Source organism: Aplysia californica, unplaced genomic scaffold, assembly GCF_000002075.1.
Source record: "Aplysia californica isolate F4 #8 unplaced genomic scaffold, AplCal3.0 scaffold00089, whole genome shotgun sequence".
Lineage (NCBI taxonomy): Eukaryota > Metazoa > Mollusca > Gastropoda > Aplysiida > Aplysiidae > Aplysia > Aplysia californica.
In genome coordinates, this window is record NW_004797359.1 from 1016810 (window position 1) to 1042615 (window position 25806).

The window sequence follows — 25806 nt, forward strand, 5'->3', positions numbered from 1 at the left end:
TCTCTCTCTCTCTCTCTCTCTCTATGAAACACACACATGTACACACACGCTGACTCGTTCCCCTCAATGGCCCTTTAAGTCAGCGTTCGTGAAAAGACATTAATTGTTTGGTGGACAATCTTAACCTATCTCAGGCGGTAAGGTACCATAGGGAATTTAGGGGGCGGTACCTCTCACTACTTCGCTTCTATCTATCTGTGTCTCGAATCCTCTAATTTGTGTCTTCCATTTTGTCTCTCCCCCCCTTTTTTTCCCCTCTTTCTGCGCGCCTCAAGCCAACAGCCTAAGGAACCATCGCCCCGCTGTGCACAAGAGCTACGTGTTGCTCCAGGCTGTCGTGGTGTCCGAACACCTTCCCACAGACAGGGCACGGCAGGTTGGTGCGCGCCTCGCACTTCTGCTCGTGTCGCTTCATGTTACTCTTGGTGGTGAACTTGCGGCCGCATGAGGTACACTCATGGACGTAGCGGGTGGTGGGGAAGTTGCACACGTTACTGCCGTATGGTCGAGCGGTAGAGGGCTCGCCACCGATGCCGCGCGCTCTCATGCCGCGGTCCATGGAGGGGAAGCCAGGAGTGACCCAGGAGTCGTTTGAGAGGTCAAAGCCTGTAGATTGACGGAGTAGTCAGTCAGTGATCATTTAAGCTCGGTGCGCTTCGACTGAGGACCCGGGCAAGGCCATAGATTTTTTCTTTAATCTATTGAAATATGCACCTTTTCAAAAGAGATTTTAAAAAGAGTAATATCAAACACCCCTCTACAAAAAGGGACACACAATGCAATTGAAATTAAATACTGTTTTAAATAAAATTTGCGTCATTTTTAAAGTTAGTTCCATTTTGTATTTTTCTTCAGAGCGACGTCAATAAAGCAATGCGCTTATATGTAACATAAAGTAGACTTTACGCCAAAAGAACATTGTAGGGTCTTTAGAGGCGGGACCTCCGAATTTAAATATATCTCCAACAGGACTAATCAAAGTGGGCAGTGAGCCATGAAAGCTCCCCGGACTGTCCAAATTCAAGAACACCCTACCCCGTTAGGGATTCACACCAGGATCTAACACGGTAATCCAGCACATCATGCAAAACTAATGAAAGCAAAATAACTGCACGTGAGACATGAAAATGTAAAAGCATCTGTTGGCACGGAGTCCTGTCTGCATTTCACAGGGAAAATGCCCCCAAAACGAAAAAAAAATAATAATAAAATGGTTTGGCCACCTTTTAGGAATGCCATGCCACAAAACCAGCCTAGAGAGCTTATGTTTGTTTGAGTAAAGAGAAGCACATCGACATCGACATATTAGTTAGTGCTGGGGTAAAGTAAGATACACAGACAGAAACCACAAAGGGAAATTTTTTTTTTAAAGTTTTAGTGAGAGTTTTACGGCACTTGCAACACAACAAGGTCATATACGTGCCGAAGATTAGAGGTGGTACAAGAGAGTAACAAACACAAAAAAGAAGGAGGGGAGATAAAGACGATAGATGTTTGATAGGAAAGAAGAAGCAAACCACACAAGAGCACCCGCCAACCACCCACAAGGGAAATTAAAGAAGTAGTAGAGAAGTAGTAGAGCTTATAATAACACCTGGCACCAAGGCTACAAAGGACAAGGTAGGTCACGCAAAAGATGGATAGAAAGAAGGGGTCAAGGGAACCTTGAGAAATTGTAACATCTCAATTGAAAGAGCTGCCGAGTTGGCCTACCATAGAAAACTGCACTTCCCCATAGACGCGCAACGGCAAAGGGGGCTGGAACAGTAGTAGTAATAATACCAGATCTAGTAAGAGTTTAAAACAAGAGGACAGACACAATTCATGTCTGTAAAAAGACAGGGGAGAACAAGAGCAAACAAGGAAAAAAATAATAGAAATAGAAAAGATAAGAAAAGAAAAAAAAGGAAAGGAAAGGAAAAGCCACACTAGACTAAAGCCCCCGTTAGCCACCGCAACAGGAACATCCAGAGTACCGTGGTAGATGTTTTACGAAACATCCAATCGACCCATTTTAGTTCATACAGGAATAAAGCTGCCTTGACCCTGCTTGTCAAAGCCAACTTTGGCTAACAAACGGAGTAACTCTCTGAAACAAACCTTCCCTCATGAGGACAGAACTCACGTCCTCTACGTACGACGCCAAGTGCTAAATCTTAACCAGTTAAACCACAGACACCGGTATCGTACACTGAGGCCAGAGGAACGCCGGCATGATACCGACAGTCTACCCGAGAAAACAGACGCACACCGACACAGTAATTTTCGTTTCGTTTAGTGCTGGGGAAAAGTCAGACAGACAGACAGACAGACAGACAGACAGACAGACAGACAGACAGACAGACAGAAACATCAGAGGGAAAAGAAAGAAGTAGGAAGTGCCAGATCGCCCTCCAACCACCTGCCCACTAGTCTTCATGAAATGTGTTCTACGGTATAACATCAGTCACAGCCCAGAAAAATTATACACGTTTAACACCTTTTGCAACACTGAAATGCTTTTTAAGAGGTGGAACCTCCAAATCCAACGTCCATCTCCAATAGGACCGAACCAAATAGGAAATTCGCGCAAAGTGCCTATCCCATGGACACAACATCGGATTGGCCTGAGCCTCAAACAGTCAAACTCAAATCCACGAATCTCACGATTAGGAGTCCAGTAGCCCACCCACAGGTCTACAACAACGCCACCAGTCACAGCTGTTCGGAGAAGTACATGAACATGTACACGTGGAACTGAAAGTTTACAGTCCTTTCAAAATCATGCCTGTTAATCTCAGATTGCGCTTGAGCAAAGAAAATAGTATAAAGAACGGAGAGAAAAAAGGACCTGCCACAGGCACAGGGGGGCGTATTTTTTTAAGTGGGTGTTTTTTCATCTCTACCAACACAATTTAGGTCATGTAGAAGGTGGGCTTCCGACCCTGCCTATCAAGGCCAGTCCGAGCTGAGAGGTATACAACATCCCAGCCAAAAACACCTGAGATACTCGATAACAATTTCTCCCTAGTCGAGAATCGAATTCAGGTTTCTTGCGTGCGAAGTGTCCAACCGCTACAACACAGACGCACGTAGTGGGTCTATGACCACCCTCTCCCGAACACGTGATGATTGAACACGGAGGTAAGGCGTAGAACATACGAGGACACATCTCCATGGCCCAGCGCAAGTCCAACAGAGAGTAACATACAAAGAAACGAGGGAGGGGGGATAAAGATGATAGATGTTTTGATAGGACAGAAGGAGCAAACCACATCAGAGCATCCGCCAATCACAGAGTAAGAGAGAAAGAAAGGGGGGGGGGGGGGAGAGAAGAAGAGAGAAATAGCGAGAGAGACAGACAGACAGGCAGACAGACAAAAACAGAGAAGAGAGAAATAGCGAGAGAGACAGACAGACAGGCAGGCAGACAGACAGACAGACAAAAACAGAGCGAGAGAGATAGAGACAGACATACAAACAGAGACACACAGAGAGAGGTTTTTCTCACTACACAGTCTTTCAGACAACAAAAATGCAAGAAAGCGTGATATTCTAGGTAAAAACATTTATTTGCCAAGGATTCTCGTTTTTCCCCCCATAGGGTTGATAATTTCCATAACAGTAAAAACAGCAGCAACATCTTAAAACTTGCCACATGATACACGTAAACACATTAGGCTACCGTCTCTAAGAAATGTCATTGCTCAAACACAACCAAACACTCATTTCTATTCAAGAGGAAAGTCATACAAACGTATAAATGCACTGGTCTTCTTGGGTTGAATTTGACTTTTGAGTTCATGTCCCCACCCCATCCCAGCCCACTACTAATAACATATTATTACAACGCTGTGTCCGTCCGCTACTTAGACGTTCGTTAGTCGTACGGGTGTACCATCCTCATGTGAGAAAGCAGCTTGTCCGAGCGGAAGTAAAACTTGTGGCACAAGTGACACGAGTACGACTTGATGCGGGCACACTTGAACTTGTGCCGGTACAGGTTACCCTTCTTGGTGAAGGACGTGTTGCAGCGCTCGCAAACGTACGGCCGGGGTGGCGGCGAGTCCGCGGAGCCCTTCACGACAGGGACAACGCTGGCACTGTGGCCGCTCTGGCGGGGCGATTGGAGCAAACCCAGGCTCTGCATCATCAAAAAAACTGGAAGGGAGTCAAGAGAAAAAAAGAGAAGACTGGGGTCACTACGGCCTCAGAAGAAGGTGAGCGAGGAATCATATATTAAATGAAATTTTATAAAAACAAATTTTAAAAATAATAAAACACTCTTCATGTGGGCCTGTCCTGTTGCAGGAGGCTGCTGGCCATGGGGTAACGCACTGTTCAAACAAAAACACAAATTTTCTGAGGATGTACATCAATTAATGAGTTCCATAGAAAAACCTCTCTTGGGCTCTCGCATGCATTTCCTTGGGGTGGGCAAATATTTAAAAAATGACATGCTGATTTGGAAGTACTGTATATCTTCTTTGCTGACAGACACTAATCCCAAGTTCCCTAGCACAATGTGAACCTACATTATCTAATACTACATTAGAAGCCACAACATGAGATCTTTTGAGAGTTCCATTTCAGGAAACCAAATAAAAGTTACAGATCGAAAAACTATTCTGACTAACGCTGAAGACGCGAGGACGTTATTGGGTATGGCACCAGCAGACGGGAAAGTACAGACCTAATTTTAAAAAAATTTAAACCAAAGGATAAAGTTCTTGTGAAGATACCGGATTTCTTATCTATCACACAAGAAATTAAGACTTTGCAGGACTGAGAACACCGACTTTCTCGTGACTGAAATTCTTTTCTGCTACATGAAATGCTATTAAAAAAACTCCTTTTTCACAAAGACAAACCACACATGCACACGAACATACATGTACTTGCATACACAAGATCCTTATCAGGTCTATCAAAACCTTTCAGCGAACACACTCTACAAACATTTAGCCATTCCTCGAGAATCTAACAAATTTTAACAATATAGACAGTCCGTTTGAACTAAAGCTCCACAAAAATACAACTAATGGTCTTTGGAGAGTAAAAAGTGATGGGAATGTAGTTCACTTGCACCTATGCTGTTACTGCTAGTTAATCCAGACGTCCCGCGAGGCAGTATCGGTTCACGTTTCAGAAGACTTTCTTTGGGAACTTTCACAACGAGAGTTGGCGATGTTAGGATGGAAGCGCTGCACGCAGAGGATGGCGTGGCCCTTCATGTGGTCTGGCCGGTGGAAAGTCTTCTGGCAGCGTGGGCAGCGAAGAACCCGAGTGCCGGCACACTTCCACGTGTGCCTCTGCAGGCTGGTCTTGTGAGAGAAAAGCCTCTTGCACAGCTCGCATTCGTACGGGCTCCACAACCAACCGTGTCTGGACGAGAGGGGGACTCGAGCGCCTGACGACGAGCAAAAATAGAGAGCAACGTGTCAGAGTGAGTCACACACGTCACCTGGCTGGTGAAGATAGCTTGGCCAAATGTGTGCTTGCGGGTTTTCCCTTCCCCGATGGGCGAGCATACCGAGGAGAGTCATTTTGGCTCTGAACTCAATACCGAGCTCTTCTCCTTGGTCATGAGAAATTCGCATCTAAGATGCAAGTGAAATGTGAACAATGTTTTAATGTCGACGGTGCCCCAATAGCTACCGGCTCTTACAGAAAATCATTGAGATGAGCTTACGAAAAATAATTTGGATATAATCGAAGCTTTCTCAAAATCGTTTCAGGGAAACAGAAATACAAAAATTGGGACTAAATTTCAATACGTTCATGTAATGGATGGTGTACTCCTTAGTAGATAGATGCATCAAATAAAATGGCAGCATCTACAAAATATGAGGTACAAGAACTGAAGTTAGAAGAAAAATACATTATATCAGTAGTAGCCTACGTGACAATGTACATTTGATATTTTTCACCTTCACATTCTTACACTATTCGTCTGAATCATGAGGTGAAAAATGAAATTCAGGTCTGTTCTTACACTTACAGCACCTCTCCCCTTCGCATCCCTACCCCCGATAGTAAGACCAACATCATCTTCCAACAAAAGGCACACTGCACTACAACTGGTAACGTGCCCGCGCAGACAGCAATGTGAAATAAGAATACAAAGTTCGAAGTGTAACCTGATGCATAGATCCACACAGTTAATGCAGTCTACAATACCCATACAGAGCATAATATAAACACTCAAACTCAATGCCTGCCTCTCAAACACTCCCAACGTGTTCGCTTTTATATTAAAAGAATGGTGAAAATTAATGACATTGTACGCGAGTGTATTTTTCATTCTGAGTTTGGGGGAAAGTGGAGGATCGGTCACTGAGCAATTGAGAAGTACATTGCATCCTCACAGGATCCGCGTAACTCTACTTTTTTTAAAAGCCACCCGCCGTGGCTCAACACAAAATTGTACATAGATCTGTGCTAATTCTCAACAGATTCTAATAACCCGATACCAACTATAATAGAGACAATGGAAGCCCTAAAACTAGTAAAGCACTTTGCTTTAGAAAATAAATAAATACTGTATCGAAGCAAAGTAAACAAATTAGCTGCAACCCCCCCCCCCCCCCCCCCCACACACACACACACACTCCACACAATTTTAAGTAGATTTTAGCACCCTTCTTTTTTAAAATTTAATCATTTAAGAAGCAGGCTGCTTCAGCCCTGCTTGTCATGGTTAACCTAGGCTCAATATTACGAAAAGTATAGAGCTAGATAGCATCTATTAACTGTAATCACTATGCCAACGTTCTTAATAGTTTCCATTTCTCGTGTCATCATTAAACTGCATCTCCTTGAGCGAAGTGAGCTCCGACTGCACAGTTAACGGTCAGTCGATGCCGCCTCAGTTTGTCTCTTCTGTGAAAAAGTCGCCCACAGTCCGGGCAGGCCAGCTGTCGAGTGCCCATACACTTCCATTTGTGCCGGAGCAGGCTGGAGCGGAGGGTGAAGGTCTTCTTGCAGCGCTCACACATCCACTCGCTGCCGGTGTATTCGGACAGCAAGTCGTCGTCCGTTCTGCGCCGACGGCGTGGACTAGTGAATAGGCCAGCAGAAGTACCGGTATGGAATTCTGGTGACAAGGTAGGAGAATCAATGCTAAACGGATGACGGGGGCCCAAGTGTCTGAAGCGCAGACGCTAAATGTGCTCATTGAAAGCATGACGATGGCAAAGAAAGGCGGGACAAAAAGTCCCTGGGTACAATGTTAAAAAAAAAACAACTCTTACTTATGCTTTGTTTGTAGAGGACCCAGCTGTGCGGGATAACTTGGTATTCTAGTCCTGAAGGAACTACAGCTACCACAGTGTACACAGGGACGGGACGGCAGTGAGACCGCGAATTCGAAAGTGAATACATAAAAATGAAAAGCAATTTGTCATTTATAATCCCATGCAAAACTTGACGTCCACTTTAAATCTTCAAGCCTGAATAAAAAATTGATAGCTTTAAGGTTAGTTTTTTAAACATCAGTTTTTCAGCAACATTTTTGTTGACCCACAAAAACTGGACTATGCTGCAGAAATACATCTAAACACACCACAGTGACCTTGTTACAAAATATCGCACGGAACACTGTATTCCTTATACTTATAGATGTAAAAATGGTGTTCTCGCAACATGAAGTAAAGATCGCATGTTGAGCTGTTGCAAAGGGCACAAAACGTTCTGAGTGGCTATAAAGACAACAAGAGTTACTCGACCAACAAGGAGCTTTACATAAAAAGCACCCAATATATAGGCCCATTTCCAGTACAGTCACACAGAATGCTCACAGCACAGAGACCCTATGCGAGCGATACAAGAATTAAAAGCAAGACATGGGTGCCCGCACTTACTAACAAAAACATAGTACTGGCTCCAAGCATATGCCGTTACTCATGCAATCTCGAGGAGCTGCACGGTCAAAACAGAACAGCTCCACTGTGCCGATTAATGTGATGGAGGCGCAGTTTGTCTTTCCGGTAGAACAGCTGTCCACACTCCGGACAGGCCAACTGTCGAGTGCCCTCGCATTTCCACTTGTGCCGGAGCAGGCTGGAGCGGTGGTTGAAGTTCTTCTGGCAGCGGAGGCATGTCCACGCACTGCCGGTGTAATTGGAGAACCACTTCAAGCCCGCTGTGCGTCGGCCAGGGTTGCTGGCGACGAGGTGGAATCCTGGCGACAAGGCGGGGAAAGGAACACGTCAAGGATTGTTTCCCAACAAAGCAAGAGATCTGAGGTGCAGGAGTTCAGTGTGTTGGCCAACATCAAGAAGCGACAATAGCAATATATGAGCCGAGACAAAAGGGGGCCACCAAAAATAACGCTCATGTATACTTGCGGAGGGCTCCAGTGTGCAACATCTTCTGTCTGGAAAGTGGTTCTGAACCTATGACCTACGGACATGTTACACTGGTGGACGTGATATAGGAGTAACGAGTAACAGTGACATTTCACACCGGAAGAGTATTTTATAAATGCATTTTAAGTTACTTGTATTATTTGAAGAGTGTTAGATTCTAGCTGTTGGGGGTTTATTAGGAGATGGCAAGGCGGCAAATCTTTTGTTTCTTCTTTAACCAAGCGCATCAAATCATAAAGAAGGCTAAGGGAAGCATTTTGCAGAGTACCACCCCTACCTCCCTCCCGAAACATCCAAACCAACGCCGACTTCAAAAAAAAAAAAAAAAAAAGAAGCATTTTCTAATTTTCCAACACAAACATAAAAGTCGATTCCATTAAAAAATAACCCCGAACAAGCAAAACAAGAGAGAAGGAGTGGTTGTTGTTTTTTTAGGTAATCAGTGTGCATTGTCGCATTCTAAAAAGATAAGTAAAAATAAATTCTCAAACATTTGCTTTAAACAGGTTTATAAATCCGCATATAACATCAATGCGCCACAGAAAAATAGAGAAGATAATTATTATGGCCCTTTTCTTTTAATAAAGCAATTGCATTCGATTGAATTGCAATTAAAAAGACATCATAACACAACTATAGCAGTCACTAACTAGAAATCTACACAACAAGAGTACTTGATTAGATCGGTTTTGACAGCCGTTTATAACATTCTTCAGTACATGAGCGCTACCCAGATGCCAGTCAACAGAGCTTCCGGAACCCTCTGAGCTGGCGTAAATAATAAGTAGAAATAGTATCAGCCCACACATCTAAAAGGGAACACAAGAAACAATAGGTGGGACATTTCATGCGGTTCTTGATATTGATAGTGATAGTGGGCACTCATAGTTTCACGCAATGCTCAGGCCCGCTCTGTGCATGGCTTCCATGTGGCTGCGCAGCCGGTCCATGCGGTGGAAGAGACGTCCACAGACAGGGCAATCCAACACCCGAGTGCCTTCGCATTTCCATTTGTGTCGGGTCAGGCTCTGGCGCATGCTAAACACGCGCGAGCAGTGCTCACACATGAACGATCCTCTCTGGCGGGATCGGCTCGAGCGGGGGGATCTGTGGCCGTGGCGTTGAATAGAAGACGGAACACCACCTGACGAGGTAAAACATGCGCCCTCTCAGATACAGCAGCAGGGACTCAACTGCACAGCTATGATGAGCTGCATCACAGTATTTTACACAGACGCACACACACATGCATACCCCCCCCCCCCCCCACACACACACACACAACTACAAAGAAGGCTTTAGGCCGGCAGGGTCGCACTTCAGAACACAGGCACGTCAAAACACTTGGCATGTTTTGCTCAACAGGTCATCACACCAGCCCATTCTCTTGGTCATTTCTCGCGGAATTCTAATATAATGTTTCTGTTGGCTTATTCAAAAGTTACATGTATGACAAAAGAGAAAACCAGACCAGACTTTAATGTCGGGAAATAAAACTGACCGGAAAGAAAAACAAAAATACTGCTAATGCTAAGGTGACCTACGCTGTATAGCATCAGTAAATGAGCTCGAGTTTGACAATGCTCTAAAAGTCTGACTTGACAAGCGTTGGTTAGTCCTAACATTTTCGAACAGCACAAAGCGATCTGTCTCAAGGAAACTGTAAAAAGATCAATGTAGAGAAAGATGGCATCCATCTTCCAAAGAGCAGTTGAACAAGGGCCACTTGTGCCAACCGCTAAAATGACATCTAACGCACGGTAAATTACATTACACTATGTTTGACTTTACCATAAACATAACGAATACGGAATATCGCACTAAATTTGTCCCGAGTCAGTCTGCTTGTGTCACTATTCATGATGTATAACTTGACGCTATTTATGGAATTATCTTCTAATTAGGGTTGCGCAGATGAACCTGGTAAGACAACAACAGCATTTAGCAAGGCAGCCGTGAGGTACAAACAAACACGCAACCACAACCTTTATGGTAAGTGAGAAAGACAATCAGAATTAATGTACTTTTTGAGAAAATATGAGACTAAACTCCAGAAATAAAATAGAAAACACTGTATAGCCTAATTAATAGGTGCAGCTGTCTTCAAATTCGAGTCTGATGCTAAAACGAAAAGGATCAAAATGCTTAAAGCTAACAGTCACCACACATCCACTGAAGAGGACTCACTGCAATGAAGCTTTTGTTGTTTTGATTTCTTAAAACAATTCAACAATAAGAAGCCAAGCTACTTGTGTGATATCATATACATGTAAATCTGGAGAGTAATAGATCTGCATGACAAAACTCTGGTGGAGTAAATCTACAGCTTCAGTTTTAACAGCTCTTGGTTTAGACGCTTGGACCCGAACTCGGACGTCTTCCTCTTCATGGGCACCCACATGCCGTGCGTGAGCATGTGAGCACGGAAGTAGTCGAGACGATAGTAAAGTTTTCCGCACACGTTACAGCCCATGCCCCGAGACTGTTCGCATTTGTTACGGTGACGCTGCATGTTGCGCTGGTAGTTGAAACTCTTCCCACACCGGCAGAAGTACAAATCATCCCCTGGCCGCCTCTTGCCCCGCTCTTCCACCGGTTGTTGAGTTTCCTCTGCATGCCCAGTCATGGCATTAACAATCTTGATACATGGTTTCTTTTCTCTGTCCGACTTATGCACTTGTAGCGACTCCATGGTCGGTAACGAAGAGTTCTGACAAAACCGTTGATGCTGTAACAGATAAGAGAGGTACACAAAGGTTTTGCCACATTTGCAGCGCAGCGGGCTACAACTCTGTGAGAGTTTTCCTGTCGCCAGTGTTTGGCCAGCCCCAACAATCACTGAACCACCATCTTCCGATTCTGTCGTGTCTAAAGCCACATCCATGTACGCCATGACCTCATCTTTCCCTGGTGAAAATAAAAGCCCACATGTTGGAAGCACGCCAGAGATATCCCTGCAGGCACTTAAGAATTTGTCAGAAGTTTGTAAATATTAAGAGGGTCTGGGAAGCACGAACGCTTATTATACCCAAATCAACACAGTTCAACTAGCATTTTGACTAAACTCCCTCCCGCTTCAGTATAAGCCTAGAGAAACGCATCGACATGCAAGGAAAGAGTTATGGCCCGGTTATACGCAACGATAAATTGTACAAAAACTGGACGATCTATCGATCATGAGACAAATCGTCAGGTGTAACCACAAAGTTGTACAAAGTTTGGACAATTGGACCATGGCTTGGAGACTTGGTCGAGAGATCAAGCACTGCTTCTTGATATCTTCCGTGCGATCACGGTCAGATTGGGGGGGGGGGGGGGGGGGAGACGCGCTGTGACGTAGAATCACTTTAAAATTTGCCGCCGTGCAGGGTTAAATTTAAGGCTCAAAATTTTAAAAATAATTATATCAGGTAAAAACTGATTTCAAATTCGGAATCAGCGTCTCAAAATCAGCAAAGTTGCTCGCCGGGAACCTGACTTGGTGCGCTATTTTATATAAATGTTTGTAATATTATTTAGTTGATCGTCAAAGGCGAAGTTGCGTATCAAGGTCACCCGGTGCGTTGCACATCTGCAGCCAGTCAAGTCAACGAGTAGGAATCTCCCTGATCAAAAGAAAACTGGACGATCGACTGATACGTCTAAACAGACTACACAGCTCGATAAAAAGGACAGTTCTCGCATACGACGAATCTGACAATATAATTATCGTTGCGTGTAACCGGGGCTTTAGACATACAGACAGAAAAAGAAAAAGCAGAATAAAGTAAGATGTAACAGTGACGCCCCTAACTATTCACCCCGGAGCTCCAGTAATCAAATAAAATGACCATTGCTTGTTGAGTAAAAGAGAAATTATATACATTGTACACATTTAAAATTCTAAATAACGACGGCCATTTAGGTCACAGGAACAGACAAACAGACAGAAACAAGGGCCTACCAGTGGCGCCCTCCAACCACCTACTACCTGATTTGAATGTGGAGGAAGACTAAAATCAGTACATGTGACTAAATGTAGATGTCTACTTGTCTCGAGTTACAGACTAGGCAGGCATGCGTAAATTACTATCAGCACAGCCATTTCGTGCAAGGGTACGTTACGGACTTTTCATCTACCGGTACCGATCAAGTACATGCGTGTTTTTAGGCCTGCTCCCCCCCCCCCCCCCTCACGTCTCTCTCTCTCTCTCTCTCTCCCTCTCTCTCTCTCTCTGTGTGCGTGTGTGTGTAAAAAAGAACGAGAGAGAGAGAGAGAGAGAGAGAGAGAGAGAGAGAGAGAGAGAGAGAGAGAGAGAGAGAGAGAGAGAGAGAGAGAGAGAGAGAGAGAGAGAGAGAAAGAGAAGAGTCTCTTTAGCCAGAGGGAGCAGTATCCTAACCATATTCAATGCTGTGCATAGGCCGACAAATAGTTTTAGTAAGAAAGACAGCACTTCCAACACAATTAGGTCATAATATTAGAACTTGAAAGTGCTGAAGATTAGAGGAACGTAACATACAAGGAAAAGTAGGAGGAGCGATAAGGACGATTGATTTTGATAGAAAAGAAGGAGCAAACCACACCAGAGCAGCCGCCAATCACCCACCGAAATCTTTAAGATGATTTATGCCAATACACAAAAAAACAAAGTATGTGCCAACAACTGATGCGTGGAGATGTTATAATAAAAGGTGTTGGTTGGCCAATAGTAGAATGGCCTATGGGGTCAAACAACGGGGTTGTTGTAAAAACACAAGGCTCCTACCCTCTATAAAACCCATAAAATAAAGTTGAGTGAAAAAAACACCGGCTCTTGGGTTGATCAAACATGGTTCCCCAACTACAGCGTACACAGCCGCCATCCTGTAAAAGACATAACTAGGAGAAAGGAAGGAATAGCGAACACAGTCGTGGCAAGACCTTCCTACAGCGCCGTAAACCATTAAAACAAATAAACATGCCGACGGAAAGCTGTTCAAATGGATTAAGCCTAGAAAGTAAAAGGTTGGGGGGGGGGGGGGGGGGGGGGGTTCGGAGAGAGAAAAACAGATTTCATTCTTTTAACATAATGTGTACATTTAACCTACGTTACATATCTTTTCCTGTTTTTAACACGTTTTTAAAAAAATTCCAGCGCTTAGAACTTGAATTTCGCAAAATATTTCTGGAGCACATGCAACCGATATCACAGATTAAGAACGTGCAATTTAATTTAAAGTAAAATACAATGTTTAAAAATCTGAGTTTTGTAGGCCTACATCTGAACAACTGGCGGACGATGTGTGAAATGGTAGGACTGGTGGTAAAATAATTCACCATTAGCAGTCCAATTTAGACCGGTAACCCCAACCCAGAGCATTTTAAATATCTAACCTTAATTAGTCAAAGAAAGACTCAAACGGATTCAAAAGAAAATGTTTTATTTTTTAAAACGACGATTGCTAATACACAGGTACAATACCAAGTTGAAACGGAGCGAGGTACAATAGGTATAAGCTTCTATTAAAATGAGATCTATTCGTTCATAGTCTGGGTGGGCAATAGCATGGACTGATTGGGCTGAGAACTTGGTGAACTCTCCCCACTCTGTAGTGACTCGGCACTGTCAACCTCAACTTTCATGTTTGCCTCTGGTTGTTGTTCGGACTGCTGTTGCTGTTGCTGCTGCTGAGGCGACTGGCTTCTCAGACTGAGAGGAATGGAAGACGGAATGGAATGACGGGCGAGTCGGCCCGGCCTGTGGTGACCCTGTCGGTCGGCTGGAGACATGCCCGTACAGTTGTGATCGTACAGCTGGGGCTTGTACTTGAAGGAGCGCCCACAAAGACTGCACACCAGGGGTTTTCCAAGGCCGTGCTTGCCCCGCAAGTGCTCTTTGAGCGCGCACATCTGGCTGTACACCCGCTGGCAAATGTGGCACATGAGCCGGTTGTGTCCCGTGCAATTCACCTCGTGCGCCGAGCAGGCCGACGGGTTGGTGTATTTCCCCCCGCACTTGGAGCAGGTCGTGAACACAGTATTGCCGTAGATGTCTCTCGAAACGCGGGCGTTGGACGAGGAGGAGGTAGAGTGGTGGGCGTGAGCAGCTTGACTGTGGTGGTGCAGGTTGAAGCTGGACGATAGACCCCACCGATCTTGTGCGGAATTGGTGAGGGGACTCAAAGGGTAGGACATCCGGCGTGATGGCCAAACGCCCGAGCTACCAGAGTCGCCAGCGGAGCTACCCGCCAGGCGACTGGAGGACCCGGCCTGATACCCGACCAACACTTCCCTCTGGATATCGCCTGGGGAGAAGGGAGAAAACAGCTGGAATGACACTTGGGAGTTGAGCCACACCGAACATCGAGCATGCACTGGCCGCTTGACAGAAATAAAAAGGTCCATTTACCATCTCAAAACGTACAAGAGAGAGGATTTTAACAACGCAAAGGGGAAGTAGTCGCTCACCAATTTCTTCAAAGAGATATCCGCGTTTTTACAGAAGCGCACATTACAAGTACAGAGTGTAGAAGAGGGAAGGTTTAGAATAACTGACGATACCGGTACAAAGCACTCTTCGGTTGCAATAATATATTTTTTGGACACTGAAACCGAATAGTTATATAACCCTTAAAGAAACTAAACTCGATAAAACATGAACGTAAAATGATAAGCGACATTGCTAGAATCAAACAAAAACAAGCTAAGCCAGCTCCAAACAAAACAACATAACACTCAAACGATTCAAAATTTACTTTTCACTAAACAGTTCTTCTCATAATCTACTGTAGGTCCAAATTCCGTAGTTGTCCCGGCGATATACTACTGTAACACTTGTCATCATTCACTTCTTCTTGTTTCCGTCAACTTGCCTTGGGTGGTTGGCGGGTGCTCTGGTGTGGTTTGCTTCTTCCTTCCTATCAAACATCTATCGTCTTTTTCTCCCCTTCCTCTTTTTTATGTTTGTTACTCTCTTGTAACAGCTCTAATCTTCTGGCGCTCTTATGACCTTATGCAGTTGCGAGCGCCGTAAAACCTCTACTAAAACTAAAACTGGTTTTGACGGAGCACTCATGACCGTACCCTTCCTTAACTTCAACGTCTTTTCTCTCTCATTGGAAGGACTGAGGAGGTAATCAATCCCAGAACTTCTACATTATTTAGCAATTCTTGTGCACACTTACTTCATTTACAAATATGGCATCAGAAGGATCAAAGAGGATAATTTTTTTTTAATGTAAAAAATAAAAACTTCCACAGACAATAAAGCAGCTGTTAGCGTTGTTGGTTTTTGTTTTAATAAGGTTGTACGACGTAACTGCATACGGTCATACGAGCGCCAAGGGGTGGATGTCAACAGAGAAGTCCAAACGGGGAATCACGCTTACTCTGCTCACCTCTCTAGCCTCAACAGCACAAAGTCTGCTTCGACTTTCTAAGGCACCCCGGAAATGGCAGTTCACAAGAGAGTGACAAACATACAAAAGAAGTAGAGAAAAAATGATAGTAAGGATGAGGAAAGAAAAAGCGGTCACGTGTCACCAAGAAGAGATTCGGACAATAGAAAAGTACAAGACTGCACCCACAGCAACTTGCTTCCGACGGTAATAGATACGAGTGACACACGGTATAGAAAAGTTCATACCGATACATGTGCAAGATGGCACAACACGAGACCAAATACCGTTCGTCACTATGACTGCGGATCATGATAACTAATGGCCCCCGGTCAGGATAGCGGTCAGATATGGGGAAAACGTCCCAGAAAAAAAAATCCGAAACACAAATCGTAGCCCAAATTTTAAAAAAAGTTTTAGTAGAAGTTTTACGGCGCTCGCAACTGATAAGGTCATATGTGCGCCAGAAGATTAGTGGTGTTACAAAAGAGTAACAAACATTAAAAAAAGAAGAAGGGGAGAAATGGACAATAGATGTTTGATAGGAAAGAAGAAGGAAACCACACCAGAGCACCCGCCAACCACCCACTCCAAAAATTTTGAAAATGTTACTGCTGATTCTAAATCTGTGGCATCGGTTGCAAGTGCTCGAGAACTATTGTATCGAAATTAAAATTCTAATTCTAAATGTTTTTAAAAAAGCAAGAAAAGATATACATGTATGGCGGTACAATTTGTAAAAGAAAGAAACAATTTTAATTTTTTGCCCTGATTTCTTTTTTACAGTAACAGTAACAGCTTGACGACAACCCACGTTCGCATTCTCCAAAGTGATTCCGATCTTTCAAACGTGTTTGATTTCAGTTTCAGGCCATCGAGTCGGGCGATCGGCCCGATCCAGCCGTAGTGGGCACCCCGTTTAACAGTACAAAGTCTGTATAACCTGGAAATAATATATAAAATGTACAAGGACTGTTCTAATTCAACAGAATTATTTCACAAGGTCAACTACCTCCAATTCTAACTGTGCCTCCTGTGTATCATGGGGCTGCAGAGAATTCCAGTGTTACCAAGAACTCGAGTTTTCACGAATCAAATGCTTTCATATTGCATGGGTGGGGTGTTAGTTTTAGAAGAGGTTTTACGACGCTCGCAACAGCAGGTCATATGAGCGCCAGAAGATTAGAGTAGAGGTGTTACAAGAGAGCAACAAACATAAAAAAGAAGAAGGGGAGATAAGGACGATAGATGTTAGATAGGAAAGAAGAAGCAGCAGCAAACCACACCAGAGCACCCGCCAACCACCCACAGGAGAGGGATGGGGGCGAGGCACAAGCTCAAGAAATACAACAGGCAGTCCGACAAAGAGATAAGACTGAGGGGGCTTATGAAAATGTAGAATCACACAAACTAAACTACATTTTAATGTAAATACACAATATGGGACTGTTTTCTTTTTTCTAATGTATGTGTTTTTACAACGTTTCGGCACAATTTAGATTATCAATCATTATCAAGGGGGCGGGCTTCTTACTCAGCCTATTAGGGCGAACCTGGGCCGATGGGGATACAAAATCACCTTAGAAAGAACAAGATACACACACATTCAATTTTTTTAAAATTCTCCCTACTCGGGAATCGAACTCCAGTCTCCTGGGACAACGAAGTGCCTAAAAGCTGCACCACAGATGCCAAGTGGGCTGTTTTCAGAGATCACAGACACAGGTAAAAAAAACGCACGTTGGAGAAAACAGCATGCCACACACGGATACATGTACCTTTCTTTAGCTCTCATCCCATTAGCCACACGAAAGACAACACACATGGATGGGTGGAGACAGAAATGGTTAATGAGAAAGACAGACAGACACAGATACAGGATCGACGTAAACCGAGACGAGGAACACACTGTGGAACACGAAATACACAAGGAGGGCTAAAACTGAGAGGAAAAAAAGAAACAAGAGAAAGTGTTCACAAAGTAGCATTCTTTATTCCAATCATAATTCTTTTTAAAAAAAAGAATACAAAATAAAAATTCTACCCACGCGTATCAATATTGGTGACCATAGCGTCAGAAATAGTATCATATGTCATCAACCAAAACAATTATTGTACACAAAGCACAACAAAACAACCTAAATTTGCATCATCATTCCCTCTTACCCCCCCCCCCCCCCCCCACTCCCTCCCCCGGAAAAAGCAAACAAAACCCCACGAATTAAAATAATGGAGATCGAATTAGATCAACATGCAATTATTTCAGGTTCAGGCAAATAAAAATAACATTTTCATTAGACACTGACCAAACAAAAAATAATTTTTTAAAAACACTTGCTATGCTCGCTCTTTGAACTTCTTAGAGACACCACTGACAGACAGGAGAGATAAAATACATCTAGTAAACTTCAAATTTTTAATGCATGACGATACGGTCTAGGTAACAATGACAAAGAGAAATTGACCCAACTGCCATTGTATTAATATCTTACACCAATGTAAAAAGATCAGAGGGAGAAAACTGAAGGGGTGATCGTTGCCTTAACATTTATCTTAGAATTGATTTTTTTTTTTTACCCAAAAAATCAACCCCGGGGATGCATACAAAGTGTTTATAATGTGGAAAGCTGGTTGATCAAGTAGATGTTTTATGGCACCGTCGTCACAGTTTGGGATAATTCCATGCGTTGCAAGCGCTTGCATAGAAGGCAGCAATAACCCCCCCCCCCCCCCCCCAAAGAAACAAATTGAATTGCCGTGAGAAATGCATTTTTTTTTTTAAGTACGGCAAACACAGGTAGATTATTTGCCTCTAGATCTAGTGATCTTTTTTATCCTCGACACTACCAAAACGACTTCTTAGACAAACACTTCCTGATCCCTCCACCCTGCTAGCCTACCCGTATGTGTGCTCCAAGCTTTGGTACACAACCTTTTGTCAACACTATCACCACAACAAATGACCGTACACTTAGGGCAGACATTGAACAAATAGCTCGCATGGAGGATTCTAGCCTGCATGGTAACATTAACCAAACAAGAAGCTGTTTAAGGTTTCTGAACAGCTCTTTGAACTACAGATTATCACGACATGCCCACAAATGGCTCGTTTCTCCAACCCCGGAGATGATTAAAATAACTTAAAATACCGTTTAAAAAACATCCCAAGAAAAGCGGTAAAGGCCATTTTAATTTCACGATCATTGTTTACAATTTGCCATGGCACGAACTGTTGCACTTTTTCTAGAAAAATACCCCCCCCCCCAAAAAAAAAAAAATTATAATAAACAATTTTTAAAAATACACCATGCTCACCGAAACTAGTGACCGTCAAAAGTACAACTTCTAACGCTGTTTACACTGAACCCCCCCCCCCCCCCCCCCCCCAAAAAAAAAGGACAGAGCGAGAGGTCATTTTAAAAAGTCAACTCCTCTACTTCCGTTACTTTTACAGGAATTCAAAACTTGGTACCGGTACGATACTGTTCACGCACTGCAAACGTACGCACGCAGTCATGTGAAGAAGCAAACTGTCACAACCACAAGACAAGATTTTTCAATTGTCTTAAATACATGCACAGCACTGGCCAGACAAGGCAAAGACACCATTCTTTACTTAAACGATCAACCCTGTAGCCAACAAGTCTGCTTGTGCTCATTTAAACGCAGGAAAGACCTAAAGCTCTGGCCACAGTTCTTGCAGACGATAGTGTCACCGATACGATGAACGTTTCGCATGTGCACGCGCAGATTGTACCTCCGGCCGAACGTCTTCCCACACTCTGGGCACGCCACCACCAGTCCGCCCCGGCAGTGATGCGCGTGCTTGAGCAGCCTGTCCCGACTAGGGAAGTCTTTGCCGCAATGCAGGCACACCTGTCGCTGCTCGCTGTTGGACGGAGGAGTTGTGGTTGTGGACGGGGGTAGGAAACCCAACGGGACCACTGAGGTGGGCTGAAACACGAGGTTCTGGCCCACATTAGCCAGTCCCGGCATCCCACTGCCTCTTACGGCCGCTTGCTGCTCCAGCCAAGTCCCTGGGGAGAGCATGGGGGCGTTAGCTAGTACTGTCTATCAACACAGAAGCTGCACCAAACGGGGAGTTCCTTGGCGTTGAGGAGGAACAAGAGCTATCAGAGTGTCAATTCGCATCATGCGCAAAAAGAAAGATCACTAACAGGCGTGGCTGGGCCAAAATCAGATAGTTCACAATGTTCCCTGCCCTTTGCGCGACACAACGACTACATTTTGTACCCAGCTATTCCGATCAAACAAGGTTTAGCACCCCTCAGGGTTTAATGGGAATCGCCCGAGAGCACCAATAATGCAAACAAGTTGAAATTCAGAGCAAAGAGAGCTGCTTCTTCACACAGTGAAGAGAGAAAAACATTTGATGACCTCCATCTCGTTTTAAAAAGTGTACTCTGTTGTAGTTTCTAAGTTAATGAACTTAACCACAACGGGTCATGGCAATAGGTAAGAGAGACGTAAAGGAAGGTAGTTTTGTTAATCTTCTGTATCGACATCAGTGTTTTGACGTTCAAGACAGGGAGAATCACATAATCTCAGACATGGTAAGACAACAAAGACAAAGCTTGATAAAAAATTGAAATGAAAACTTTGAAAATAAGCATGGCTTTGCAAAGTTATCATTCAAAGACCCACACTCTCCACAGAAGACATTGTGTTGGAGCTGGAAGACAGACAAAAGAAAGTCTTCTAGAGCGGGGATTATGATAAAACGCAAACAAGACCTGTTATGATCCAACTGTGTTTTGATTTTAAAGTGGGAGGGGGGATCCATCTGTGAGCTATCCAATGTTAGTACCGGCACAATGCATTACATGACGGCTCAGCTTTAGGTAAGACCGAAAGCTTGCTCCGCATACTTTGCAGACTGGAGGGTCCCCCCAGTTGTGCTTGTTCCGCATATGAACACGCAGGTTATCTTTCCTACGAAAGGGTTGCTGGCACGCGGGACACTGAAGCTTCCAATTTCTGAAGCAGTTTATGCTGTGAGCAATGACTTCTGACATCGAATTGCACACCAAGCCACAGTGAGAGCAGCTCCGTCGACTCTCAGGAGCAATGGGTCCGTGGGAGGATTCTGATGCTCCAGGTGTGCAGGAAGAATCGAAAAAACCTGACGGAACAGTTGCTCCCTGAAACCTGTGGACGACCCCTGGGGATTTAATGGGAATCGCCTGAGTTACTTGCTAGTCATTGGCATCCTCTTGATATAAGAGATATAAAAGTGTTTTGCACGTCACCTTCTGACATATCACTGCTGTATATGTACTGGGCTCACGACAGAAACATTTTCCAACGTTACCGGTACTAACAGCCGTCAAAGTCAACACCCCTGCTACAAAGTTTGCAAAATGCATGTATCAAAGACAATGTGCTGGCACCGATTACTACAGATATTAAAAAACCCTGCCACCCGATCATTCCTTCACCCATGAACGTACATTATTTTTTTTATTTCTTTGAACATCGACCTAAAGGGAAGGAATTTGCCATGGACAAATGACAAACCAGAAAAAACCCACCTCATGCCACATATTTGATCAGGTGTCGAAGACCAACAATTTCTGCCTAAAAAGCACACCGGTACAGCTTTCAGAAGACAGCTCTTGTGTTTAATATGAAACATGAAGCAGTCTTGCTTTACTAACAAGTGGGAAAGGAACAAAAAATCTGACTCTGTAGACCATTCATCTTTTCATGTCGTACTTCTGACCAAAGCATCGGCACCCTAACCTTAAAAGGAACACAGCAATGAGATTCCATGGGGAGAAAAATAAAGCTATAAAAAAACCAATCACTCGAACTAGCTGTATACATGTATCTTCGGAAGCATAGTACTAATAAAACAGTACCTCCAAGCCAAAAAGGATCAGAGCACCAAAAAAAACCCCAAAAAAACAAGTCTGCATTACATCACAAAGCTTTTTGTTTCTTACCTAAAATAGGTTAGAGAATACGCTTTTTTAAAACCTTTTTAAAAAGTAAGCAGCAACGCACCAAAAGTTTCAGCAGAAAAAGATAAATCAACACAAAAACATAACATATAAAAAAATACCACTCTAAATCTGAACACAAAATGACATAATGCGTCAAACTTAAACGGCAAACCAGCATTATTTTTCTTTAACCTCACTTCTTCTCAAGCAGGATTTAGGAATGATACATATATCTTATGCAATAATTTACATGAAATGTAGAAATATACTTTTAATTAAACTTAAAATTAAAAAACTATGATGATCTTAAAGCGAAAAATTGGATGCACACAAGGATTCAACCTACATATATGAACTAGGCAGCAATTCGGGAATTTGGAGAGGGAGGCTCTTGAACTGTTCCAACATTACATTAAGCATAAAAATAAAGGTGGAAGCGAAAAGAAAACGCACAATTTGTTTACAGAAATGGCAACCGAAACTACTTTTACATTCCGATGAAAGATCTCATTAGAATCCTTTTTGCATAGCGTTCACAAACTAAACACGCAATTTGTGAATACAAAATAACGTACAGAGAAAATTTGTGCATAAATTAAATAGGCCAGCATCTGACACTCGTCCAGCAGCTGGTATCTCTATCATCAAAATATTTTACGGAAAGCACGTCGGCAGGATGATGTAGGGTTGGTGTGTCAAGCACAGAGCTTGTATATGCTGAACAGCAGAGGTAGGGGCAATAATCGGGTCTGAGTTCATACTGGGCAACATACACATCTAATCTACATTCATTTGCTCACTTTTCACTTATCATATTCAATCAGTTCAAGCGACAATACCTAATCACATTTTTTAAATATCATATTCGCCTTTCACATATAATTAGGTTTCGATCAAAACTCCAGTTAAAAGAAGACAGAACATTTCTCTCATTTTTCAATCAAAGGCACAATCAAGTACCTACAGTTTTTCAAAGGGACTAAAGTCTGGAAGTCACATGTGCATGTCAAACACACGCATGATCTTTTGTGGAGGACAGGAAATTTTACATCTGTAGAAGGTGCACTTTTTGAAAGTCCTGAGATATAAAGTGGGAAACAAGTCCCATCTCTTCAATTGTGTCAGAAGACTGGCTGAACTGAACCCAGGCCCTCCTACGCGTCACCAATAAAATTTCTTTTATATTACGTGTTCCAATTATAAAATGTGTTATTCCCCTGTCCACACAACAACATAATGAACATTATAACTTTTAACTTTAATACGGTCAGGGGTTGTTTTTTTTCAGAGGTGGGCTTCTTCAATTAGAAACTACTCATTCCATAACTGAATTCCTCTGCCTTCTACCAGAAAGCTTAATAATCTAACTACAAACGCTAGTCTGTATACAGACCCTAGTCAAGTTAAAATGTTGGTGTTGGTGTACTAGTTGTAGTAGTCATAGTACAAAGGTCAGCATCTAAGTCTTTAAAATTCCCAGTCAATAAAATAAAAATCAACTTGTATTAGTACATTACTGGCTCAATTAAAAGCATGTCATGTCACTGCATGCCAATGAATTCACAGCTTTGTGTGCTCTTTTAGTCAAAATGAGTATTTTACGATTGTTCTACTTATAACATTCAACAGATGTTCAGAACACATATACACACCACACACACACCGCAAAACTTAAGTGGCAGCTGACTGCTTCTTTAATTTCACTTTCAGTCGCCTTCCCACCACCGTGACTTACTTCTATAGTTTTAAGTTTATATCCAAATTTCAACCCAATATTACAATAATCTAATTTTTTGCCCATAAAGTATCACTAATGATCTGGCAGTCAGGATATGGAAAATAGAGAACCAACCCCAACCCCTCTCCCAAAAAAAATATAAATAAATAAATAGATAAATAAATAACAAAACCCACTGGCACTGTTGGTAACATACACAGCAAAGAACCCTGTACAGCTCTGCCCTCTGACCACTAAGGCCACAACCAGATTAACACAAAAATCAACATTGACTAGACCTAAAGTACCGGGTAACAAATAAAACAAAAGACACGACTGCCAAGAACCATGACTTTGTTCAGGAGAAGAAATTTTGCGGGGCTGGGTGCATGAGCTCATAAGTACAGTATCAAAGACAAGCCAAAGAGAATGCACAGACACTGTTTTGGACTGAGGGGAAAACAAAGAAAATCCAAATTACGCTCATAGTCCAAGAGTGGGTTTCATATCAGGTAGAAGGTTTTCTATAGTATCCATGTCAACAGAAAGTGTCTCGTTGGTAGATGACTGCTCCACCGGGGTGCTCATTCTCTCTTGTTTGACAAAGCCTGTGCCAGTGACCAAGTCTAAATCTAGCTCTAGTCTCGGAATTCTGGCCTCGCAGATCAACTGATGCTGATACATCTGCGGTTTGTATTTGAAATTTCGCCCACAGAAGCGACATTCGACTTTCTTGCCCACACCATGAATTCCCCTCATGTGTTCCGCCAGCGAGTCGTATCGGCTGAGAACTTTCAAGCAGATGGTGCACGTTAAGTGGCGCTTTCCGTTGCAAGTCTTCTTGTGCACAGCCATGGCCACGTGATCGCGAGACACATAAGTGCACTTTCGGCAAGACATGACACGGCTCCAGCCCAGAGAGCTCCGCATTCCACCCAGGACGCCACCAGAGTCCACACGCCCAAATCGACTCAAAGAGGAGGCATCTCCGGTAAACGCCATTTTCCGATTCCACAAAGCAACAGCTAAAAGGGGGGAAACAAAGAAAGACGCAGGTGTTATCATACATGTGCCATGCTTTGTAAGTGCGACATGAGAGCTTCGTGTTGTCGGAGAGTAGCAATGGGCCGACCTGGTACATGTAGGGGTAGACATTTTTGCGTGCTAATTTAGTAATTTCTTTCCTCTGATCTTCAAACGTTAGTACTTAAACTTAAAACTGGCACAGGAACTCTTCAGTACCCCCATGCCAGCTTCACAAAATATTCTTTATATTTACAACCGACTGAGAGTGAAAGCAGCGCAACACACGCAAGTGAAACATTTATTTCGACAGCTTTGGTTAGTTTATTTTTTTCATAGTGATTGCTGTGCAGTTTCGTTATTTTGTGTTTTATTTTACATTTTTTTTCCTGGAGTGACTTACAATACAATTAGATGGAAAACACGCATGACGAAAAAAAAAGATAATTATCACACTGCACCGGTCACTTTAGTTGTGCTTTACTTATGTTCACTCTTCCTCGTTTCGTTTTAGTAAGTTTTACGGCACTTGTGGCACAATAAGGTCATATAAGTGCCGAAGATTAGAGGTGTTACAAGAGAGTAACAAACACAAAAAAGGAGGGGAGATAAAGACGAGTTTTTTTTATAGGAAAGAGGGAGCAAACCACACCAGAACACCCGCCAACCACCCACACTCTTCTTCAGTCCTACTACTCCTACACATCGATAGACAACATGCATAACACAAAAAAGAAGGAGGGGAGATAAAGACAATAGGTTTTTTATAGGAAAGAAGGAGCAAACCACACCTGAGCACCCGCCAACCACCCACACTCTTCCTCAGTCCTACACACCGACAGACAACATGCATATGAGACTTGAGTAATGTGATTCTTTGAGGCCTCACCTGGACCTGGTGTTTTTTGCCATTGTCTTTCTCAAATACCATACGACTGCAGTCACATGGAAAGAGCCTTTTTAATGCCACTGTACTGAAGCAAGAACCCCTCCACACCAGTGATGTAATTACTTATTACTACCCTTCCTCCATTTTCATTAAAAAATATATCTTTATTATTATAATTTTTCAAAAATGTAATTAAACATCTGGAAAATTCAAATACACCCCCCCCCCCCCCAACAAAACCACACACAAACACACACACAATCCTACAACATACGACACTAGAACTTGGGACACACAGTAATTAAAATCTTGACACAAGTTGAGAAGTCGAAAACAAGACCACCACAGATGACGGTGACAGACAAGCCGCTTTTTCTAAATGTTTTGTCAGTGAATTGATTCCGCTTGTTTCAGACTTGAGTGAATAAACAGAAGCACTTGAACATAAAAAATCATCATTTCGTGCCGGGGAAAGTAAGATACAGCTGAGACAGAAACAACAGAGAA

At 43.1% G+C, this 25806-nt stretch overlaps 1 protein-coding gene across 4 annotated transcripts in view; it reads right to left on the bottom strand.

The window, feature by feature from the left end:
* Nucleotides 1-25806, bottom strand: part of LOC101845228 (zinc finger Y-chromosomal protein 1) — a 74470-nt gene that overhangs the window by 12461 nt on the left and 36203 nt on the right. Inside the window, exon 4 of one of the 4 annotated variants that reach the window (XM_013080506.2) lies at nt 9625-11255. The exons of 1 other annotated variant lie outside the window; for it this stretch is intronic. In XM_013080506.2, coding sequence (XP_012935960.1) covers nt 10669-11255 — 587 coding nt within the window. In that variant the 3' untranslated portion in view covers nt 9625-10668. Of the gene's footprint in view, nt 1-9624; nt 11256-13731; nt 14613-21176; nt 24413-25806 lie in introns of those variants that run through there. 2 more of the 4 variants (XM_005094795.3, XM_005094797.3) reach the window with 2 other exon arrangements.